The sequence below is a fragment of the Zingiber officinale genome, chromosome 5A (assembly GCF_018446385.1).
Source record: "Zingiber officinale cultivar Zhangliang chromosome 5A, Zo_v1.1, whole genome shotgun sequence".
NCBI lineage: Eukaryota > Viridiplantae > Streptophyta > Magnoliopsida > Zingiberales > Zingiberaceae > Zingiber > Zingiber officinale.
The window spans coordinates 100,173,725-100,198,037 of record NC_055994.1 but is presented as its reverse complement, the minus strand read 5'-3'; the positions used below and the strand labels follow the sequence as shown (position 1 = coordinate 100,198,037).

Sequence of the window (24,313 nt, the reverse complement as noted above, 5' to 3'; positions counted from 1 at the left end):
CTTGATTTAGGGTATTGTATTAATTTTTACAGTCGGTCTGTTGAACTTAAGATTGACTCAGTGTCAATCGGATATGGTTTTTTAACAAATGGTTTTATGGTTCTTGATATAGAACCAGATGTCAATTATGCTATTAATGGTTGTTTTTCAAACATTGCTTTAACTAGTGATGCAGATATAACTGATGAAGTTTGGCATGCTAGATTAGGACACATAGGACAAGAACGTATGAATCGATTAGCTAGAGAGGGTCTATTGGGCACTCGAGCTAAGATTCAATTGTCTATATGTGAGCATTGTCTTGCTGGAAAAGCAACTAGGAAACCATTTGGTAAGGCTATTATATCTGAATCAACATTGCAGTTAATTCATTCGGACATTTGTGGTCCAATGAATGTGAAGGCTAGACATGGAGCTTCCTATTTCATTACATTTATTGATGATTTCTCTAGGTTCGGTCATGTGTATTTGATTTCTCACAAATCTGAAGCATTAGATTGCTTTATTCGTTATATGAACGAAGTTGAGAATCAAACAGAACGTAAAGTTAAGACTTTATGCACTGACCGTGGTGGGAAGTATTTGTCTGATATGTTCAAGACAATATGTAATGATAGAGGGATTATTAGACAACTGACAATCCCTGGAACTCCACAGCAAAATGGGGTAGCTGAAAGAAGAAATAGGACTCTTCTTGAAATGGTTAGGTCTATGATGGCGCAAGCTAATTTGCCAATCTCCTATTGGGGAGATGCACTATTAACTGCAGTCTATATACTTAACAAAGTGCCTTCAAAGTCAGTTCCATCTACCTCATATGAATGTTGGACAGGCAGAAAACCAGATTTAAGTAATCTGAGACCTTGGGGGTCAACTGCTTATGTTCATGATAGTTCTCACAAGTATGGAAAACTAGGGCCTAGAGGTAAGAAATGTATCTTTATAAGATATCATGAGACCTCCAAAGGTTATGTTTTCATAGGTGAGCAACTAGATGAAACCATCTCCGAAATAGACTCGAGAGATGCGACTTTTCTCGAAACAGAGTTCCCAATCAGAGGTGATGTTGATAAAAATGTTCCTCTATTTGAGGAGGATGAGATATTATCAACAAGAGAGGTGTCAAAAGGGATACCTGAGTCTAGTCAACCGAGTGGGAGTGATATGCCGAGTCATGAGTTGACTTCTCAACAGCCCAACTTACGGAGAAGTGTTCTTAAGATCAAACCTAAGAAGAGGTTTGATATTGAGAATGAGGCATTGGTTACACTTCCAATTGACGACGACGAGCCTCAATCCATTGAGGAAGCATTGGGATGTAGAGTTAGAGAAAAATGGAAAGCTGCAATGGTTGAAGAGATGGAGTCCATGATTCAAAATCATGTTTGGGACTTAGTCGATCTTCCTCCGGGCCGAAGGGCTATTGGGAATAAATGGATTCTCAAAATAAAGAGGAAAGCAGATGGATCGATTAACAGATACAAAGCTCGTTTAGTTGCAAAAGGATATACTCAAATGGAGGGTATTGACTTTGAAGAGACATTTTCTCCCGTAGTGAAATTTGTATCAATAAGAGTTATTTTGGCCTTTGTGGCACATTATGACTTAGAATTACATCAAATGGATGTAAAAACCGCTTTCCTTAACGGTGATCTTGACGAAGAAATATATATGGTTCAACCAGAAGGTTTCATTGCTGAAGGCCAAGAGCAAAAAGTATGTAGACTTAGAAAGTCTATATATGGGCTAAAGCAAGCGTCAAGACAATGGAACATAAGATTTAATGAAGTCGTTTTATCTTATGGTTTTGAAATGATCAATGAGGATCATTGTGTTTTCCTGAAACAGGAAAAAGGAAAGTATGTCATTTTATCATTATATGTTGATGATATGTTGATAGCAGGAAATGACATAGGATATGTGAATGAAGTCAAGAAATGGCTGTCATCACAATTTGATACAACAGATATGGGAGAAGCTGAATACATCTTAGGGGTGAAGATCATAAGAGATCGTCCTAAAAGACTTTTGGGTCTGTCACAAGAGTCTTATATAAATAAGATGTTACATCATTTCAGCATGTCTAATTGCAACGTAGAACATACACCTATTGTGAAAGGTACTGTGTTGAGCAAGAGTATGTGTCCTAAAACTCCAGAGGAAATAGCTGAGATGAATAAAAAATCATATGCCAATGCTATTGGTAGTTTGATGTACACTATGTTGTGTACACGTCCCGATATCAACTATGTTGTGGGCTTGGTCAGTCGCTTCCAGTCAAACCCAGGACCGAGACACTGGAAGGCAGTAAAAAGGATATTCAGATATCTGAAGGCGACAACAGATTATTGTCTCTGTTTTCAAGAATCAGATATGAATCTGAAAGGTTATTCAGATGTAGATTGGGCTGGAGACCTGGATGATAGAAAATCCACATCAGGCTATGCATTCTTGCTGAATGGTGGCGCCATCTCCTGGAATAGCAAGAAACAAGCTTGTGTAGCTTTGTCGACTATGGAAGCTGAATATGTGGCATGTTCAGCAGCTGTGCAAGAAGCAATCTGGTTGAGAAGGTTTCTGAAGCATCTGAAAATTGCTGAGGATAGTGGGAGTCCAGTAACTGTCTACTGTGACAGTCAAGCTGCAATAGCTTTTTCCAAGGATCCCAAATATCATAGCAAAGGCAAGCATATAGAAATTAAATATAATTTTGTAAGGGATATTGTGGCTAAAAGAAAAGTCATTCTTGAGTATGTCCCTACACGTGTTATGCTTGCAGATCCTTTTACTAAGCCAATGACTAAAGAGTCATTTAAAGAACATGTAAAGCCTTTGGGACTTCGTAGAATGTAACAATATTGAAATAACAATCAGACTTTGTGTTATGATTGTGTCATTTGCCATAATTTATTCAGTGTATATGTTGTATTTGTTACATTCATATAAGATCTCGGTAAGCATGTTGGCAGGTGGAGATTGGTCTACTCACATGGACAATCATCTCTGTTTGTTAAGTACAAATAGGGGTAAGACCATTACTTATGAAACAGCTTACGTAGCTGAAATTATGAAATTAGAGACAGATTCATAAGTTGAGGTCGCCTTGATAATTGTGTCAAGATGAGATCGTTTATGTGTAAATAATGATCGAAGTAAATGAACCCACCATTTACTAAACCTGTTGAAAGCCAGATTAGAATTCATATATTGAATTCAGGATTAGACGTTAGGTATGTCTAGATCGAAATCTGTACGATGTTAAATTTGAAGACAACATGCACTCTTTTTAGTAAAGAGAATAACATCGTAGCATGTGATTCATACCACATGTGCTATTGCGACAATAAAGGTAGTAGGAGAATGAATCCATGTTTCTCTACTATGTGAGACCTTTGAGATTATATGTTAATATCAATTTTTGCCTTAGTGACTATTTAGCTGTCTACTTGAAGTTTTAATCAGTGTCTGCTACTTTAGCGTGTATCCTATGGCTATGGATGATTCGGTCTATGGAGCATAACTAGGAAAGCGACTGATTAAAATGAATTGATTCTAGCTAAAAAGGAAGATTAAATATATTTACATCTTTTGTTGTTATTCACTGGTCGACCCATTTCTGTTATGTACAGAAATGAATGTGAATATTGGATATGGAATATGCTCATGACATAATGGTCATTATAAGGGATTAGAGATGTTCATATCGATGTAAATGAAAATTATTTAATCTAGGTAAATAGCAAGACATGGATATCTTCAAGATAATGGCTGTGTGTCACTTGAAGATTGGATGGATTCTGGATAAAGGCTATGTGGCACCAGGAAAGAGGCTATGTGCCATGAAGAGTGTGTCTCTAATTTATTTGAGCAGCTAAGTAAAGTGTAACAATTTTATTAGCATTGATTGCTCAAAGAGCGGCTAAGTCAAGGTGTAACAATCTTCTTAGCAACTATCGCTCAGTGTGCTTGCTGTTGCACGAACCATTTTCTCTAAGTATGGATTGGATGTTCTCATATGGTCTATGTGATCAAACTCTCTAATAGTCTATGTGACTTATTAAGTCTTTGTGACTTACCTGAATGAACTAGTCTTAGTGACTTACCTTGGACGAGTGGGAGATGTTGGAAATGGGGATAGTGGGGAACGTGGCCCATGTTCCCCACTACACATAATGGAAAAGTCCATTATGCCCTTAGTGTATTTCCCTATATAAAGGGGGTCCGTCCAAGGCTCAGGGGGTGTGAAAGTGCGTTGGAGACGAGAGTAAGAGGAGAACATCCAAGGCGGCGGGATTTGGTTTGTGGAATTGCGGAGGGCTTTCCGATCTTGTGATCGCTCTTCCGACAGCGAGTTTTCGCCACTGCCGACTGCGGATCTGCGGGAGATCGCTGTAAGCTTTTATCGCATTTAATTAATTCGTCTATCATGCATTTAGAACATATTTTCTACACGATTACCTTGAACATTCCTTATATTCCACAAGCCAAATCGCTTATCTTTGTAATGTTCTCTCTTCTCTTACAAAAGACCTAACAGCCTTTTTCAACTTTACTTGGACAATTAAATAAAGTGGCTAGTGAGAAGTAACTATAGTTGTACAGGTGATGATGCGGTTCCTCTAATCCGTAAAGATTGGATTAATTTATGGTCCAACTTTTACATTGGTGGGGGTAATGATCCCCCACCTATTAATGGGTGAGGGTCATTATCTCTCACCAATTCTCTTGTCTCGGTCCAGGAATGAACCAGGACAAGGGGACCAGAAGATCCGGTCCCTTACAATAGTAGGTATATAAATATCAACTGTATTAATTTGTAGGATTTTAATCATTTTATAGACGTTCAACTTGAAGAACATGATTTTGTTTACTACTTTTAAATCAAAGGATTTATAGATTACATTAATTTCTACAGGCTGTGTTTTTAATAGGTCAAAATTCACGTACGAGAGAATTAATATTTAGATTTTGATATTGGCCAGCCACTTGGTCAATCGATTCCCATAAGCATGGCCGCCGCAGCCGCCATGCTGAGCTCGGCGTCGGCTTTTGCACCTACATCTTTAGCTTCTGCGCCTCCGTAGTTGAAACCGGCAACTCTCTTATCCTCACTGGCATCTCCAGCCTCGCCAGCCGCCTTCCCTACGGCCAAACCTTCTTCCACAGCCCTACCGGCCGCTTTTCTGACTGAAGGCTAATCATCGACTTCATGGGAAAATTCTAGCATTAGACTTGTAATTGATGTATTGACGAATTATTGATGATGATTCATTTAACGTCCAGCTCAAGCAATGGGTTTGCAGTTAGTGAAGCCGTATCTCGGCGGTGGCGGCGCAGATGACTTCAGGCACGGAGCCAATTTTGCTGTCGCCGGAGCCACCTCGCTCGACGTCGACTATTTCCTATCGAGAGGGATAGAGAATCTTTACTCCAACAACTCCCTGAGCGTGCAGCTCCCGCTGGTTCGAGCAGCTCCTGCCTTCGCTTTGCTCCTCTGCTTCCGACCGCGCCGCTTTTCTGAACAACGCCCTGTTTTCGGTGGGGCAGATCGGAGCCAACGACTACAACATCCCCTCCTTCCAAAACCGAAGCGCTGACGACATCGCAACCTTCGTTCCCGACGTCGTCAGCGCCATCTGCTCCGCCATAGACGTCAGCTCAATCAACTCTGCTTCTTTCTTCACAGAGATTAGACTAAAATATCGATTAGATAAAATACGGCCGTTGTCCAGAAATTGATCGGGATGGGCGTAAGGACGATGGTGGTTCCGGGGAGCTTGCCGATGGGTTGCTGCGCCTTGTACCTGAACAAGTTCCAGGTAGAAAACCAAGAGAGCTACGATCCCCGAACCGGGTGCATAAATTGGCTCAACGACTTCGCCATCCGCCACGACCGCCTGCTGGTGGAGGAGTTGCAGCGCCGTCAGCGCCGGCATCTGGAGGTAACCATCATGTACGCCGACGTCTACCACGCCACGACGGGCATCTACGCTTGTCCCCACAACTACATTGACCTCATCCAATTACTACTGATAAATTGAAGAATCAAATTTGGGCAACGAATCGAATACAGGATTCAAGGAGCCTGTTCTTGCGGCGTGCTGTGGATACGATGGCGGAGCCTACAGATTGAATGCGACGGTGCCGTGCGGCAGCGAAGGCAGCAGCGTTTGCAGCGACCCGTCGAAGAAGATATGGTGGGACGGGGAGCACACGACGGAGGCGGAAGGAGGCTATTAAGGCTTATGCCTAGGCCCGAGCTCATTTTATTAGGGTCCATTTTTAATATATATATATATATATATATCAACAGGATCTTATATCTTTTAATTTCCAATTTCCATGCTGCATTATCTTATTGAATTTTTCATTTTATTACGTTTGAATAGATTTTTTAAATTTCTATTTTTTTTATCCCTCCTATATATAGAAACCTTACATTTTCATTAGATTTCTCTGATTACTTTCGTCTCTTCCTTTTAGCCCTTTTCAATTTTGAAGAAGTGACAAGAGGGTGAAATTATGATGTACAGAAATTAATTTTTGATAAAAAAAATATCTTCTTTTGATTTTTTTTAAAAAAAAAGTTATTGTTTTGTTTCATTATCTTAAAACTTAAACACAACAACTCGTTATTATATGATTAAATTTGATATTCTATATTGAAATTTTTTTTTATCAAATTGATGACTCAATTAACACATTGCGTTTTTTTTTTGTTAGAAGAGAGTCATATTTAATTATTACTAGATAAAGAAATCAAAAAATACAAAGATTTAGTGGTAGGATTTTGAGAATGTCAGATTACACAACAAAAAAAAAAAAAAATTGAACAGGATGGTGATTTAGGAAATAAAAAGAGAAAAATTTGAAATGTATTGAGAGATTCTTTATTATAGAATGATTAAATCACTATTATTTTTTCTTTTGTATATAAAAATATGACTAAAAGAATTTATTTTGATAAATTAGTAGAACTAATAATAATAATAATAATAATTATTATTATTATTATTATTATTAAAAATATATTGTTGTCCGTCTAAGTCCGAATAAGAAGTGATCCTGTCCGAGTCGCTGAATCAACGGACGCTGGGTACGTGGCGTTCTCCGACTGCTAACGTAGATCTCCGACCACTTGCACCACCGACTTCCGGCGAACCTGTAAAAAAGTCGAGCCGGGAAGGGGTTCCCGACGATGACCCTCCGACGCTCAAGTCAAGCAAACGAAAAACAAGAAGGTGGCTTCCAGGATCAGAGATTTTTTATACCTCCGGTGAAGTCCAAGGGCTCTTATATAGAGCTACGGGAGCTTGGTGCACACAAACCGAGGTGCACACGTGTCTTGTACCATACCGCAACATGGGCTTGTCAGAAGAGCATGTCTGACGCCATACTGCTACAGTCTGAGCGTCTCTTTGATGGGACAACAGAATCCTTTGTCGTACGATACTGAGTATGGCCTAGTCCTCGAACATGCTTGTTGTCAGCAACAGGGGTTACTAAGATGACGTCCCCACTGTCCCACACTTTTTGACTTCCCAGATCAACCATCACGCCGCTCAGCCAGAACATTCGCCTTTGATCTGGCGTAGGTGGTCATCCGTCCGGGAAGGTTCAGGGTCGTCGCCTGCTCGGCTCTCGTAGCCTGACACCCTGGCCGAGCGGGCAGACTGCTCGGCCTTTACCGCGGCCGAGCGGGCAGACTGCTCGGCCTTTACTCTTGCCTTGCACCGCGGCCGAGCGGACTATCCGCTCGGCCATATGATTTCCTTCATTGGAAATCTTGGCCCACGGCCAGATGGTTGTTCTCTCGGATGAGGGTCGCTGCCTAATGATTGGCCTGTCCCGCCCGCTCGTCGAGCCCATGGGGTTGACCCCCCTTTGACTATTGACCTCCATGTGTCGTTGACTTTTCCCTTATGAGGGGCCCACGGCCTTATCACCGGATCACTTGCCTCCCCCTCAAGTCTAGTCGAAGGAGGCGTCAAAGTCCGACTGACTGGACTGCCGGTCTGATTGAGTAACGGCCACTATGCTGGGCTCGGGAAGGTTCATCCGCTCGGCTTACCCTCTTTTTCATGCCCGTTCGGCGCTGTCATGCTGACGCCTTTGGTATCCCCTGGGCTTGGGAAGGTTCGTCTGCTCGGCTTACCTTCTTTTTCATGCCCGTTCGGCGCTGTCATGCTGACACCTTCGGTATCCCCTCGGAATTCATGCCGAATCTTTTCCATTAACGCCAAGCACGCACGCTGCGTACGATAATGGGCATTCATTAAATGCGCCCTGTGTCCTGCTGACACATGGCGTTCTCGCTGTTGTCAGCGTACAGCGTTGGCGTTACCTCCGATGGGACAGCCGCCGTTTGAAATGAACGGCTAGATAACAGCTTCGTTTCTTGCGACCTGAATATGACGGCTGAAGCTATTCGGGGCCAACGCTATAAAGCTCTCGATTTCTCCTCTCCGCCGCACTTCTGCTCCCTAGCGCTCTGAAGCCTTGTTGCTCTTTCTCCTCCGGCGACTTCATCTTTCGGCTTTCCAGCGACTTCACAGCCTCTTCCTTCGATCATCCTTTCGCTAGTAAGCCTCCCTCACCCTTCATTCCATCATTCCCTTGCACTTTTCCTTAGCTGTCTTTTCCATATTATCACCATATTTCCTCGCTTGCTCTCTTGTTTCCTTTCCGCCTTGCATTTCTTCCTTACTTTCGACCATGGCTAGCACTTCTCAACCAACCGCCGGCGCTCCTGGTCTTTGGTACACAACCATGGAGAGCCGGTTTGACAAGGAGGACGCCCTGCGCCTCGCTCGGACATATGAACTCCCTGCTGACCACCATATAGTATTAGCCACCCCCACCGACCGGCCTCATGGTCCGCCGCTCGGCACCGTTCTCTTTTTCCGGGATCAATTTTTAGCCAAGCTGCGATTTCCTCCACACCGGTTCATCCTACAAGTATGCAACTATTTACGTATCCCGCTCGGGCAACTAGTTCCGAACTCAATTAGGCTACTGAGCTGGGTGGTAATTCTTTTTAAACTGAATGACATTCCACTGGACCCCAAAGTTTTTCACTACTTCTACTATCCGAAACAATCCGAATGGGGCACTTTCATTTTACAATCTAGGATAGGTTTCGTTCTTTTCGACAACATGCCAAGCTCCAACAAGCACTGGAAGGAACATTTTTTCTGTTGGATTTTTCGGGCCGCGAAAACCGCTTTTCGCGTCGCGGAAACCCCGAATCACCCAAAGCCGTAGATCCGTGCAAGGAAAAACCGAATGAACTTACGAGTATGAGTTTCAAAATTTTAGATCTACACTAGATGAGAGTTATACCTTCGAAGCGAGCCCTTTCGCGTTCCCGCTCGTCCAAGGAGTTGCCGGATCTCGAGAGTGTCAACGTAGACACTCCTCTAATGATATCCACACGAACAAGGAGTGTCTCTCACACTCAAATGATGGAGAAGAGAGCCCCAAGTGTGCTAGCACTTTCTAGAGCTCTCGGATGGGATTGGAAAGGAAAAAAAAGAGAGAGTACAAAAGAAACTCATACACTCAAGTAGTAGTATCCCTCCTTTGTGACCTTCACTCTTCCTTTGCTCTTGGAATTCACTCAACCACCTTCTCCTCTCTAGGAAGTTCACGGCAACAGCAGCAAGGAGGAGGAAGAAAGCTAGGAAGAAGATGAGACAATTACCACACATCAATTGCCACAAAACAAAAACTCCTTTGCATTAGTGTGGCCGGCCACAACATTGTAACCTCCCCATTAATGTGGCCGGCCACATTAAAGCCAAGGGGAGAGTGTAACCCCCATGAGGTGGCATGTCTCATGAGGTGGAGGTGATGTGGCAAGGATGAGTCATCCTTATGATGTGGCAATACATCAAGTCAAACATGATGTTTCAACTTCTACTTGGTCAAGTCAAACTTGACCAATTGTCTTCCTTGTTGAGTTAAATCCAACCTTTGATTCAAGTCAATTTTAATTTAATGAATCTCAATTCATTAATATAAATTAACTCAATGAATCAAATCTAAATTAGACTCATTCAACAATTGAATCTAATTGAGTCTAACTCAATAAGTCTAATTTGAATCCAATCTTTGGTGCATCATATGAACCTAATCCAATTGGTTCATCATATGAACCTAATCTCCATCCACTTGTTCTTTGTGTGTGACCCAATAGGTTCTTGTAACGTTGGCAATGCCCTAAACTCATTTAGGAGCATAAGTAATGAGCGGTATCTAGCAACACATCATTACTACCCAAGTTACAAGAAATGTCGAGATCCAACATCACCTTGTGACTACTAATTGTGACTCCTCACAATATGTGACATTGTCCTTCTATCCTAGACATCTAGATTGATCAATGTGAGGCATAGACCGTGTCATCCTCTAATCAATCTAAATCTTGAACTCCAAGTAGACTCACTCGATCAAATGAGTTCAACATCTAATGTTGACTCATTTGGGCATGGCCATGCACTTTGTGGTCTAACTATATCAAGAATATTGATGTCGCTCCCGTCATATGGGAGGGATAGATCCCATCTACATCACTCACATCCCTCTGCATAATTTGTTACATACCTAGTAATCGCCTTTATAGTCCACCCTGTTACAGGTGACGTTTGACGAAACCAAAGTACATAACTCCTTATGTAGGGATCCATGATGACTTCAGGTCAAAGGACTAATAGTCATACTAATAGCCACATGAGAAAGTATATGACACTCATATAACGATCCATGATACTTTCTCATGGCGGGTCATTCAGTATACATTCTCTAATGCATACTCATGTGTCAGCTTGATATCTCTATATCCATGACTTGTGAGATCAAATCATCGAACTGACCTACATGCTAGTCTTATTGTATTAACATTGTCCCTGAATGTTAATACTCGACTAGGAATGATTTAGAGTAGTGTTCCCTATATCATCTCACTATCGATTCAACTAATCGATTGATATAGGTATGAACCTTCTACTCAAGGACACTATTAGACTTAGTCTATTTGGCACTAATACAAATAAGTATAATAACCAAACAAATGCCATTATTAGTATACAAGAATATGATATACATGAGTCCATAAAATCATCAAATGATTGGCTCTAGGGCTCTAACTAACAATCTCCCACTAGCACTAGTGTCAATCAGTATAGGCTCTAAAGCCTAATGACCTAGTGTGACCATCATGCTTTCTCTGTGCCAAAGCCTTGGTCAAGGGATCTGCGATGTTAGCCTCTGTAAGTACTCTGCAAATCTCCACATCTCCTCTATCGATAATCTCTCGAATGAGATGGAAACATTGTAGAACTGCTGTGAACTCTGCCAGCTCATAGCACTACCATTCAAGCAAAGCACGAACCTTGACTGTGATCTTTAATCATCTTGATCGGTCTGAAAGCTGGCATCACTGTAACCCTTTACAGTTAGCTCATCATTGCCTCCATATATCAAGAAATATTCTTTAGTCCTTCATAAGTACTTAAGAATATTCTTGACCGCAATCCAGTGACTTTCACCGGGATCTGACTGGTATCTGCTCGTCATGCTCAAAGCATACGAGACATCAGGTCGAGTACATAGCATGGCGTACATGATCGATCCTATGGCTGAGGCATAAGGGATCTGATCCATGCGGTCTCTTTCCTCTCTAGAAGAGGGACCTTGAGTCTTCGAAAGACTCACGCCATGTGATATCGGCAGAAATCCTTTCTTGGAATTCTGCATGGCAAACCGAAGGATTACCTTGTCAATATATGTACTCTGACTTAGGCCAAGCAATCTCTTAGATCTATCTCTATAGATCTGTATCCCTAGAATGCGGGATGCCTCACCTAAGTCCTTCATTGAGAAGCAACTCCCTAGCCAGGTCTTGACAGACTGAAGCAAAGGGATGTCCTTCCCAATGAGTAGTATGTCATCCACATACAATATGAGGAAGACAACTATATCCCCTATGACATTCTTGTAGACACAAAGCTCATCTTCGTTCTTGATGAAACCAAACTGTTTGATTGCATCATCGAATCGAAGATTCCAGCTCCGAGAAGCTTGCTTTAGTCCATAAATGGACCTATGCAGCTTGCATACTCTGCTAGTATGCTGTGGATCTTATGGCCTCTAGCCATTTCTCGGAATCTGGTCTCATCACAGCTTCATGATAGGTGGTAGGCTCATCCTCTATGAGCACAATGTCATCATGGTCAGACAAGATAAATGAGTATCTCTCAGGCTGACGACGTTCCTTATCAGACCTATGAAGAGGTATGTCTACTTGAACCGGTTGTTGTTCCTCAACTCCTTGTGGAACAACATCATCCACAACACTTTGTGGTTCCAGTTCAATTTCCATCGAGGCATCAGTGCTATTGTTCGCATCTTGAACTTCTTCAAGATCGAACGCGCTCCCACTAGTCTTTCTAGAAACAAAGTCCCTTTCTAGAAAGACCCCAGTCTTTACCACAACTACCTTGTGCTGACTGGGAATGTAGAAGTCATATCCCTTAGTTTCCTTGGGATATCCGATGAAATAGCACTTGTCGGATTTGGGTCCTAATTTGTCTGAAACTTGACGTCGTACGTAAGCCTCACAGCCCCAAATTCTCATGAAAGACACCTGGGCATCTCTCCCAGTCCATATCCTATATGGTGTCTTTATCACGGCCTTTGATGGAACTCGGTTGAGTATGAAAACTACCGTCTCTAGAGCATATCCCCATAGATATGTCGGAAGATCTATGTGACTCATCATAGATCGTACCATATCTAATAAGGTACGATTCCTCCTTTCGGATACACCATTCCACTGTGGTGTTCCAGGAGGAGTGAGTTGAGATAAAATCCCACACTCAGCTAAGTAGTCACGAAACTCATGGCTTAAGTATTCACCACCTCGATCTGATCGAAATACCTTAATACTCTTGCCAAGCTGGTTCTGTACTTCATTCTTGAATTCTTTGAACTTTTCAAAGGATTCAGATTTATGTGTCATCAAATACACATAACCATATCTACTGAAGTCATCAGTAAATGTGATGAAGTACCTATAACCGCCTCTAGCAGCGACATTGAAAAGGGCCACATACATCACTATGTATGAGTCCTAACAAATCAGTCGCTCTTTCGCTGTGTCCACTAAAGGGAGTCTTGGTCATCTTGCCTCGTAGGCATGACTCGCATATCTCATATGATTCAAAATCAAATGAGTCCAACAAACCATCCTTATGGAGTTGGGATAAGCGCTTGTCATTTATATGACCTAAGCGACAGTGCCAAAGGTAGGTTTGGTTCATGTCATTAGACTTGAACCTCTTGGTATTTACGTTATAGATAGGGCTCTCGAGGTCTAGAATATAGAGTCCGTTTATCAGAGGTGCACTACAATAGAACATATCGTTTAAGCAGACGGAACAACATTTGTTCTTTATAATAAACGAGAAACCTTTCTTGTCCAAACAAGAAACTGATATAATGTTCTTAGTTAATGCAGGCACATAACAACAATCGACTAACTCTAGTACAAGCCCAGAGGGCAGAGATAAACAGTAAGTCCCTACAGCAACAGCAACAACCCGTGCTCCATTGCCTACTCGTAGGTCCACCTCGCCCTTTGTCAATGCCCTGATATTTCTCAGCGCCTGCACATCAATACAAATGTGAGAAGGAATTCGTGTTCGACGTCATGGTTATCTACAACAGAAAATTTGCAGAATTAAATATCATATTCTTTTAAAATCATTTAATTAGGCCTTTAATTAAATGATGCTCCCACTGAATTCTATAATTCTTGTGGGACAAGATCCACATCATACTAACCCTTGAGTTAGCTTTGGCTAATACGCCCAAGGCTTAGTATGATCGGTAGGTAACGATTACCAATTACATCTCTATGCAACTCTTGTTTATAAAATCAATATCCGCATTTATATTAAAACTCGAGTTAGCTTTGGCTAATACGCCCGAGAGTTAATATATATGTGATTTTGACCTATCTTTTCCAACCGTTGGAATAATGCCTATAGTTGACTCGATCTAACCGAGCAACTAGGAATACTCAATCTAATTGAGTTTGTATTCACCCATGCGTTGATAGGCGGGACCAAGATTGTCCCTCCGTACGCTACCAAGATAATATGTATTGCTCTGCTTTGGCAGATTCAACAATACATGTGATCGAGGTAGTGATAGGTATCACAGCACGGTTAGGCATTTAGAGTTGGTTCGATCGAGATCTAATCTAATAGAAAAGGATGCATCTTGTGCACGACTTAGATCTAATCTAATCGCAAGGGTGCATCATGTGCACGACTTAGATCTAATCTAATCGCAAGGGTGCTAATTATTAATTACTTATTAAACATGCATCATATACATAAGCAATTAACTAATTAATCTATTTGTGATTTAGTCATGGCCCTACTACGATCTTCTCAAGCCAATGAGAAGATCGAATGGTCAACCTAGGGTCAACAACTTCTCCAAGCTCCTCCCTTTGACCACCTTGTGTTGCTCATGCCCGCCTCGGAACTCCGTCTCGTGTGGACCCTCCACCGCTCCAATTTGTACATTATAATTTGAAACTCGAGTTACATTCGAGTCTAAATCTAATTTACAACAAGAATATAAGAGAAAGGCACGACGCGCCGGTCGCGGAAAAACAAAAACACACAACACGCGCAAACACATAACGGCACGCAGGCCGTATTATGAATTACAACACAATCCAATCATATTGGGTTTTTGGGTCATGACTATCACAAAATTAATATATAATTCAAAATTATATATTTTCATAATTTTCTATAATTTTAAAAATAATTTTTATAATTTTTACGAGTAAAATTTCCCGGCGGTCCCGTTTAGCGGTTTCGGACGCAATCGCGGAACGGATCTCCTTGCGGGGCCAAGGGCAGCGCCCCTACCCGTGATCTAACCATCGCGAGGGTTCCTTTGCGATCCAACAGTGCCCAAACTCGCTGTCCCAAAATGATTTGGGTAAAGACATTGCCGTTTCGGAAAATTCTTCCCGGCAGGTTCGTTTTTAGCGATTTCGGGTGCAATCGCGGAGCAAATCCCCTTGCGGGGTTGGGGGCAGTACCCCTACCCACGATCTAACCATCGTGAGTTGCTCCTTTACGATCTAATGGCACCCAAGCCCGCTGTCCCAAACGGATTTGGGGCAAAACGAAGCCGTTTTGGAAAAATCTTTCCGGTAGCCGAAGTCTACAAATGCCGAGACACATGTGCTTCGCTTCTATGGAAAAACTACCCATAAAAACTATAAAAACATAACTTTACAGAAAATTACAGAAACTTTAGTTTTCATAAAATCAAAAATTAAACTCGTACAAGCCTTGCACGTGGCTCTGATACCACTGTTGGATTTTTCGGGCCGCGGAAACCCCGAATCATCCAAAGCCGTAGATCCGTGCAAGGAAAAACCGAATGAACTTACGAGTACGAGTTTCAAAATTTTAGATCTACACTAGATGAGAGTTATACCTTCGAAGCGAGCCCTTTCGCGTTCCCGCTCGTCCAAGGAGTTGTCGGATCTCGAGAGTGTCAACGTAGACACTCCTCTAATGATATCTACACGAACAAGGAGTGACTCTCACACTCAAATGATGGAGAAGAGAGCCCCAAGTGTGCTAGCACTTTCTAGAGCTCTCGGATGGGATTGGAAAGGAAGAAAAAGAGAGAGTACAAAAGAAACTCATACACTCAAGTAGTAGTATCCCTCCTTTGTGACCTTCACTCTTCCTTTGCTCTTGGAATTTACTCAACCACCTTCTCCTCTCTAGGAAGTTCATGGCAACAGCAGCAAGGAGGAGGAAGAAAGCTAGGAAGAAGATGAGACAATTACCACACATCAATTGTCACAAAACAAAAACTCCTTTGCATTAGTGTGGCCGGCCACAACATTGTAACCTCCCTATTAATGTGGCCGGCCACATTAAAGCCAAGGGGAGAGTGTAACCCCCATGAGGTGGCATGTCTCATGAGGTGGAGGTGATGTGGCAAGGATGAGTCATCCTTATGATGTGGCAATACATCAAGTCAAACATGATGTTTCAACTTCTACTTGGTCAAGTCAAACTTGACCAATTGTCTTCCTTGTTGAGTTAAATCCAACCTTTGATTCAAGTCAATTTTAATTTAATGAATCTCAATTCATTAATATAAATTAACTCAATGAATCAAATCTAAATTAGACTCATTCAACAATTGAATCTAATTGATTCTAACTCAATAAGTCTAATTTGAATCCAATCTTTGGTGCATCATATGAACCTAATCCAATTGGTTCATCATATGAACCTAATCTCCATCCACTTGTTCTTTGTGTGTGACCCAATAGGTTCTTATAACGTTGGCAATGCCCTAAACTCATTTAGGAGCATAAGTAATGAGCGGTATCTAGCAACACATCATTACTACCCAAGTTACAAGAAATGTCGAGATCCAACATCACCTTGTGACTATTAATTGTGACTCCTCACAATATGTGACATTGTCCTTCTATCCTAGACATCTAGATTGATCAATGTGAGGCATAGACCGTGTCATCCTCTAATCAATTTAAATCTTGAACTCCAAGTAGACTCACTCGATCAAATGAGCTCAACATCTAATGTTGACTCATTTGGGCATGGCCATGCACTTCGTGGTCTAACTCTATCAAGAATATTGATGTCGCTCCCGTCATATGGGAGGGATAGATCTCATCTACATCACTCACATCCCTCTGCATAATTTGTTACATACCCAGTAATCGCCTTTATAGTCCACCATGTTACAGGTGACGTTTGACGAAACCAAAGTACATAACTCCTTATGTATGGATCCATGGTGACTTCAGGTCAAAGGACTAATAGTCATACTAATAGCCACATGAGAAAGTATATGACACTCATATAACGATCCATGATACTTTCTCATGGCGGATCATTCAGTATACATTCTCTAATGCATACCCATGTATCAGCTTGATATCTCTATATCCATGACTTGTGAGATCAAATCATCGAGCTGACCTACATGCTAGTCTTATTGCATTAACATTGTCCCTGAATGTTAATACTCGACTAGGAATGATTTAGAGTAGTGTTCCCTATATTATCTCACTATCGATTCAACTAATCGATTGATATAAGTATGAACCTTCTACTCAAGGACGCTATTATACTTAGTCTATTTGGCACTAATACAAATAAGTATAATAACCAAACAAATGCCTTTATTAATATACAAGAATATGATATACATGAGTCCATATAATCATCAAATGATTGGCTCTAGGGCTCTAACTAACATTTTCTACTTGCATTTTCCCGAGCTACCTGCCTTCCGCACCAAATGGCAGACGGCGGTGCCAACACAACCGGAGCTCGACAAGTTTAAGAGCGATCCGACCTATCTTCATGCAGCCAACCGACTGGTCGGCCAGCGCTACAACATCGATAAGCTACTCCTTCCGGGAGTTCTATACATATTCGGCTTGTCCCCTGTCCAAGCCGACCTGCCTTGCAGCATGAGTAAGCATTCTTATCGTCCTCTTTCCTTTGTTCTAACTGATTTATTCTTTGTTTCTGCAGCTGAAATCATGTGGCGTGCCAAGGCTACCGAGCGGCTTAAGTTGAGAGCTGCTAAGATTGAGGCGGCAAAGAATAAGGAGGTCGCCGAACGGGGGTTGGTCCTGGCTGGCTCGGCAGCTGGAAGGGGTGAGGGGACTCAGATTGTCCCCGAAGCCCTAACTGCTTCTGTCTCTCTAGACGAGGCTGGGGGCGATATTGCATCCTCGGCTCAAGCCGAGGTAGAGGGTCGCTCGGCGGATGAGGCTCCTCTAGCGACTCGGAAACGCAGACGGCAAGAGCAAGTCTTTCAGCCGACCCCATCCGATGAGCATTGTTCCGAGCGGGGTGATGACACTCCCATGATCTCTGGGGCGGTTTCCACAGAGAGCACCCCCACGCCGCTCGGCTCTCCTCGGGCTACCTCCGAGGTGCCGCCTACCAGTCCTCCTCGGACCCTGCGTCGCCTTAGACGATTGGGCGACCATCCTTCTACAACTGGCGAGCCGTCTGGCAAAGCAGCTGCACCTCAAGATGATCCGAGCGGCCCGCGGGTGATAAAAACTGTTCTGTGATTTCCGTCGGAGGAATATTTATTGGCTGCTGATCGGCTAATGGTGCCCGAACAGCAAATCACTCTCACAGGTCCTCTCGCCAAAGCCTGGGAGGACGCCCGGCTCCGCATCGCGCTTATGACCCCCAGCCAACTAGGCGACAACAATTTGCAGCAGGCGACAACAATTTGCAGCAGCCAACAATTTGCACAACCTTTGTCTTGTTGGTTAATTTGGTTTAGCTTTTAACTTGATCACATCCGTTCACAGAACTGGGTGGAGCAGATCGCCATCAGCAATCGCCTAGCCGAGCTGGAGGACGAGCTGAAAAAGGTCAAAACCTCGGGGGAAAGCAGACAGTCCACGGCTACTTTGGAAAAAGCCAAGAAGCTCTTGGAAGCTGAACGGAATAGATCTTCTGACTTGGCAAGTGAAGTGGCTCGGCTCGAGGCTCTAGTCAAGCAGTGCGATAAGGAAATAAAGCTCGCGACCAGCCGGAAGCTCAAGGCCATCGACGATATAGACTTGATGAAGGTGGAAAATCGGGGGCTGGAACAACGCGTGAAGGACTTGGACGGCCTACTAACCACCGAACGGGAGAGCCGCTCGGCTGAAAAGGCCAAATCTAAAGGGGATTTGAAAGATCTCCAGGCTGCCCTTGACGCTTCCCAAGCCACACTCAAAGAATATCAAGATGGGGAGCCCGGCCGGTCGGCTGAAGTGCGAAAAGCTTTCGTCCGCTCGGACGAGTTTGGTGAAAAGTTCAGCGACAAGATGTCCCTAACCTTTGAAGAGGCTATCAAGGTGGCGGTTGATTATTTGAAGACTAAGGGCCACCTACCATCCGAGCTGTCCATACCCCCCCCCCCCCCCCCCCGAAGATCTGGCTGTCATGATGGGCTTTATCCCTGACGCCCTTTTTAATTTCGATGAATGAGGAGTATTTGAACCGTTTTTTTGTACGCCCGTCGTTCGGCACGAACATCCTTGTTATTACTACTTTTGCCTGGCCGCCGTTCGGCGTGAATGAACTTTATTTTCGCTTGCTTGCTGGACCAATATTCATCCTTAGCCTTTGTTTCAGTAAATTTTTTTTTTTCACGCTAAGTATTCTTTATAAGGGAGCCGCTCGGCCGTACGATGGCCTTATTCTTTCCTTAATAGTAGGACTGGTTACGGGTTGGCGCTTACAACCGGGTCGTACCATGTGAACAGCTATCCATCCGGAGGCTTTATAAACGCCGGTTCATCGCTCATCTTTTAACGTCGGAGCTCGCCGATCTTCCGACCGGAGGGTTTATAGACGCCGACTCGTCTCTCGATTTTTAACGTCGGAGCTCGACGGTCTTCCACTCGGAGGGTTTATAGACGCCGGCTCGTCTCTCGATTTTTAACGTCGGAGCTCGACGGTATTCCGCTCGAAGGGTTTATAGACGCCAGCTCGTCTCTCGATTTTTAACGTCGGAGCTCGACGGCCTTCCTCTCGGAGGGTTTATAGACGCCGGCTCGTCTCTCGATTTTTAACGTCAGAGCTCGACGGTCTTCCGCTCGGAGGGTTTATAGACGTCGGCTCGTCTCTCGATTTTTAACGTCGGAGCTCGACGACCTTCCTCTCGGAGGGTTTATAGATGTCGGCTCGTCTCTCGATTTTTAACGTCGGAGCTCGACGGCCATTAAGGCTAATTTTGACACTGCCGTTCGGCGAAGCTACTTGCCATCCTTTAATTATTTCTGCTTCCTGCATTACAAGGACATAGGCGACCAAAACATATATAAAATTACATCAGCGCACCTCTCACCCAGCTCGATACGGCTGGAGATGATTCGCGCTCCATGGTCGATCTAGCCGCCGACCGTCTTCATCCTCCAAATAATAAGCACCCGAGCGGAGCTTTTCAATGACTTTGAAGGGGCCCGCCCAAGGAGCCTCCAGCTTACCGACGTCGCCGACCGGCTTTACTTTTTTCCAGACGAGATCGCCGACTTGGAATGCTCTAGGGATCACGCGCTGGTTATAGTTCTGCTTCATTCTTTGCCTGTACACCATCAGCCGGACGGACGCCTTGGCTCGCTCCTCGTCGACCAAATCTAGCTCCATGTTTCTTCGCTCGGCGTTGCCATCATCATAGTTCTGGATCCGTACGGACTCGAAGCCCACTTCAACTGGAATCACTGCTTCAGCCCCATACACTAAGTGGAATGGCGTCACGCCCGTGCCCTCCTTCGGGGTCGTTCAGATGGCCCATAGGACGCCCGGCACTTCATCCACCCAGCTTCCTCCCAAATGGTCGAGCCAAGCCCGCAGAATGCAAAGAATTTCCCGATTGGCTACTTCGGCTTGACCATTGCTTTGGGGATATGCCACGGACGTGAAGTGTTGCTCGATGCCATAGCTTTTGCACCAATCTTCGAGCAACTTTCCCGCGAATTGCCGCCTGTTGTCGGAAACAAGTCGACGGGGGATGCCGAACCGGTAGATGATATGTTGCCAGATAAACTTCTTGACCATTTGCTCGGTGATCTTGGCTAGCGGCTCGGCCTCCACCCATTTGGAAAAATAATCGACTGCCACTAGTAGAAATTTCCGCTGCCCGGTCGCTATAGGAAACGGGCCTACAATATCCATTCCCCATTGGTCAAACGGACAGGACACGGTAGCTGCCTTCATTTCCTCCGCCGGTCGGTGGGAGAAGTTATGGTACTTCTAGCAAGAAAGGCACGTCGCAAAGGTCCGAGCGGCATCCGCTTGCAGGGTTGGCCAAAAGTATCCGGCCAGCAGGATCTTTTTAGCCAGCGATCGTCCGCCCGGATGTCCTCCGCATGATCCTTGGTGCACTTCTTGGAGGATGTACGCCGCGTCTTCCGAGCCCACGCATTTCAATAGCGGGCGAGAGAAAGCCTTCTTGTAGAGTTGATCTCCAATGAGTGTGAATCGACCGGCTCTCCTTCTTAATAATTGGGCAGCATCCCGATCGGACGGTGTCGCGCCCGAGCGCAGAAACTCTATGATGGTTGTCCTCCAGTCGCTCGGAAACACGAGGCCCTCCATCCGGTCGACATGTGCCACCAAAGATACTTGTTCAATTGGCCGTTGGATGACGACCGGTGTTATTGAACTTGCTAGTTTGGCCAACTCATCTGCCGCTTGATTTTCCGCTCGGGGTATCTTCTGGATAATGACTTCTCTGAAATTGGCTTTGAGCTTTTCGAAGGCTTCAGCGTAGAGTTTGAGCCGAGCGTTGTTAATCTCAAAAGTACCAGAGAGCTGCTGAGCGGCCAACTGAGAGTCTGAATGCAGCATCACCCGTCCGACCCCCACATGCCGGGCGGCCTGCAACCCGGCTATGAGGGCCTCATACTCCGCTTCGTTATTTGTGGCTCTGTAATCCAGCCGAACGGACAGATGCATTCTTTCTTCTTGTGGAGAGAGCAACAATACCCCAATTCCGCTGCCAAGCCGAGTAGATGATCCATCCAAAAATATCTTCCACATAGCTTCGGGCTCTGGCCTTTGCACTTCTGTGATAAAATCCGCCAAGGACTGCGCCTTTATCGTCGATCGGGGTTAATACTGAATATCAAATTCGCTCAACTCCGTTGTCCATTTAATGAGCCGTACGGACGCTTCTGGATTCAACAGCACTCTCCCCAATGGGCTATTTGTCCGGACGATGATAGTGTGCGCCAAGAAATAGGGACGGAGACGCCGAGCGGCGAGAACCAGAGCAAAAGCCAGCTTCTCGAGTCCAGTGTAGCGAGATTCAACATCTTTTAAAATATGACTTAGAAAATATACAGGTTCTTCTCCGCTCGCCCTTACTAGTGCCGAGCCGACTGCTTGCTCAGTTGAAGATAAATAGATACAAAGTGGCTCACCCATAGCTGGCTTGGCTAACACAGGCAGAGAGTTCAAGTATGTTTTCATATCTTCGAACGCCCGATCGCATTCTTCGTCCCAGTGAAACTTAGTGGCTTTGCACAAGATTTTGAAAAACGGTAGGCTCCGGTCGGCAGTCTTGGAGATGAATCTGGACAAAGCAGTTATCCGACCGGTCAAGCGTTGCACTTCCCTCATATTTCTTGGGGGCGGCATATCTTGTAGTGCTTTCACTTTGCTGGGATTTGCCTCGATGCCCCGCTCAATCACTATGTAGCCCAAGAAACGTCCGCCCTTTGCTCCGAACAGACATTTCTGAGGGTTGAGCTTAACTCCATACCTCCTCAGCGTTCGGAAAGTCTCCTCCATGTCTTTAAAGAGATCGGCCGATCGGACTGACTTGATGAGGATATCGTCCACGTATACTTCCAAATTTCGTCCGATCTGTTCCTTGAACACTTTGTTCATCAAGCGCTGGTAAGTTGCTCCAGCGTTCTTCAGTCCGAACGGCATCACATTGTAGCAGTAAGTACCGTCGGCTGTAATGAAGCTAACTTTCTCCTGATCTTCTCGGGCGAGCGGCACTTGATGATAGCCTTGATAAGCATCGAGCATATATATCAACTCGCAGCCAGCTGTGGAGTCCACCAGCTGATCGATCTGAGGCAAAGGATAAAAATCCTTCGGGCAAGCTTTCTTGAGATCCCGAAAATCTATGCACACTCTCCACTTGTTGCCCGGCTTGGAGACTAATACTACGTTCGCCAGCCAGCTCGAGAACTGAACCTCGCGTATATGGCCGGCCTCCAGGAGCTTCTCAACCTCCGCTCGGATGATGGCATTCTGTTCAGCGCTGAAATCTCTTTTTCTCTGCTTCACCGGCCGAGCGTTCGGTCGGACGTGGAGCTTGTTCTGCGCTATACTCGGCGAAATTCCGGGCAGCTCGTGCATCGACCAGACGAAGACATCACAGTTTCTCTGGAGGCATTTGATCACTTCCTCTTTCTGGCTTGCCTCCAGATCGGCCGCAACGAACGTGGTGGCCTCCGGTGGGGTCGGGTGAATCTGCACTTCCTCTTTTTCTTCATACACCAAAGAGGGAGGTTTTTCAGTTATGGCGTTTACCTCAATCCGGGGCGCCTTCTGAGCGAAATTGGCTTCTCCCTGTACCATCTCGACGTAGCATCGCCGAGCTGCCAGTTGATCTCCTCGTACTTCTCTCACTTTGTCTTCGACTGGGAACTTGATCTTTTGGTGGAAAGTGGAAACGGCCGCTCGGAATTCACTGAGAGCCGGTCATCCCAATATTACGTTGTATGCCGACAGAGAGTCCACCACGACGAAGTTTGCGGTCCGCGTCCTTCTGAGCGGCTCCTCTCCCAACGAAATGACCAACCGGATCTATCCGACCAGCAGGACTTCGTTGCCCGTAAACCCATAAAGGGGGGTTGTCATGGGCAGCAGCTCGGCTCGATCAATTTGCAATTGGTCGAAGGCCTTTTTGAATATAATATTGACCGAGCTTCCTGTGTCAATGAAAACGCGGTGAATAGTGTAGTTGGCTATTACCACTCTGATGAGGAGAGCGTCGTCATGCGACACTTCGACTCCCTCCAAGTCCTTGGGCCCGAAGCTGATTTCGGGCCGCTTGCCCGTTCCTGGTTGCAGCCGACCCCATGGATCTGGAGCTACCGGACGTTCGCCTTCCTTGCTCGGTTAGAGTGGCCTCCGGTCAGCCCGCCAGCTATAATGTTGATTTCGCCACGAGAAGTGTTACTTCTATTTTCTTCTTCCCGAGCAGACGGTCGGGGCCGCTCCCTAGACATTCGGGGATTCTCATGCCTCGGAGTGTGATGTCGCTCAGGAGTTTGTTGTTGTCTCCTGTCAGCTACCATCCGATCGGCTTCACGAGGCCTCTGTCGCCTGTCGGATGATGGCGATCGGCGGTGACCACCCCGGGGCACGGGTGGGCAATCATAGGAAGGCTTCGGCAATCTCTTGTATTGTGCGTGTCGGTCCGATAGAAAGAGCAGAACATAGGGGTCCATACCTTCCTCTTTGGTTTGGGCCGCTCGGCAGCTACCTCTTGTACATGGGACCTAGCCTGGGGGGAGCGGATTGCTTCGGCCCTCGGTCCTCTGGGCGGCTGATGAGCAGTGTGCGGCTTCCGCTCGGCAGGGGGAGCCCGTTCGGTGGGAGTTTCCTTTCTTCGGGCCACTTAGGCTTCCTCCACGTTGATGTATTTGTTGGCCCGGTGTAGCATATGGTCGTAGTCTCGGGGC

General features: G+C 44.9%; 1 protein-coding gene across 1 annotated transcript; it reads left to right on the top strand.

Annotated features, from left to right (window-relative positions):
* Positions 1 to 5,759: 5,759 nt before the first annotated feature.
* On the top strand, positions 5,760 to 6,240 carry LOC121979843 (sinapine esterase-like). Its single transcript, XM_042531831.1, has 2 exons — positions 5,760 to 5,982; positions 6,074 to 6,240. Exons 1-2 carry the CDS (start codon positions 5,760 to 5,762, stop codon positions 6,238 to 6,240), a joined length of 390 nt encoding a protein of 129 aa, XP_042387765.1.
* The last annotated feature ends 18,073 nt before the right edge of the window (positions 6,241 to 24,313 follow it).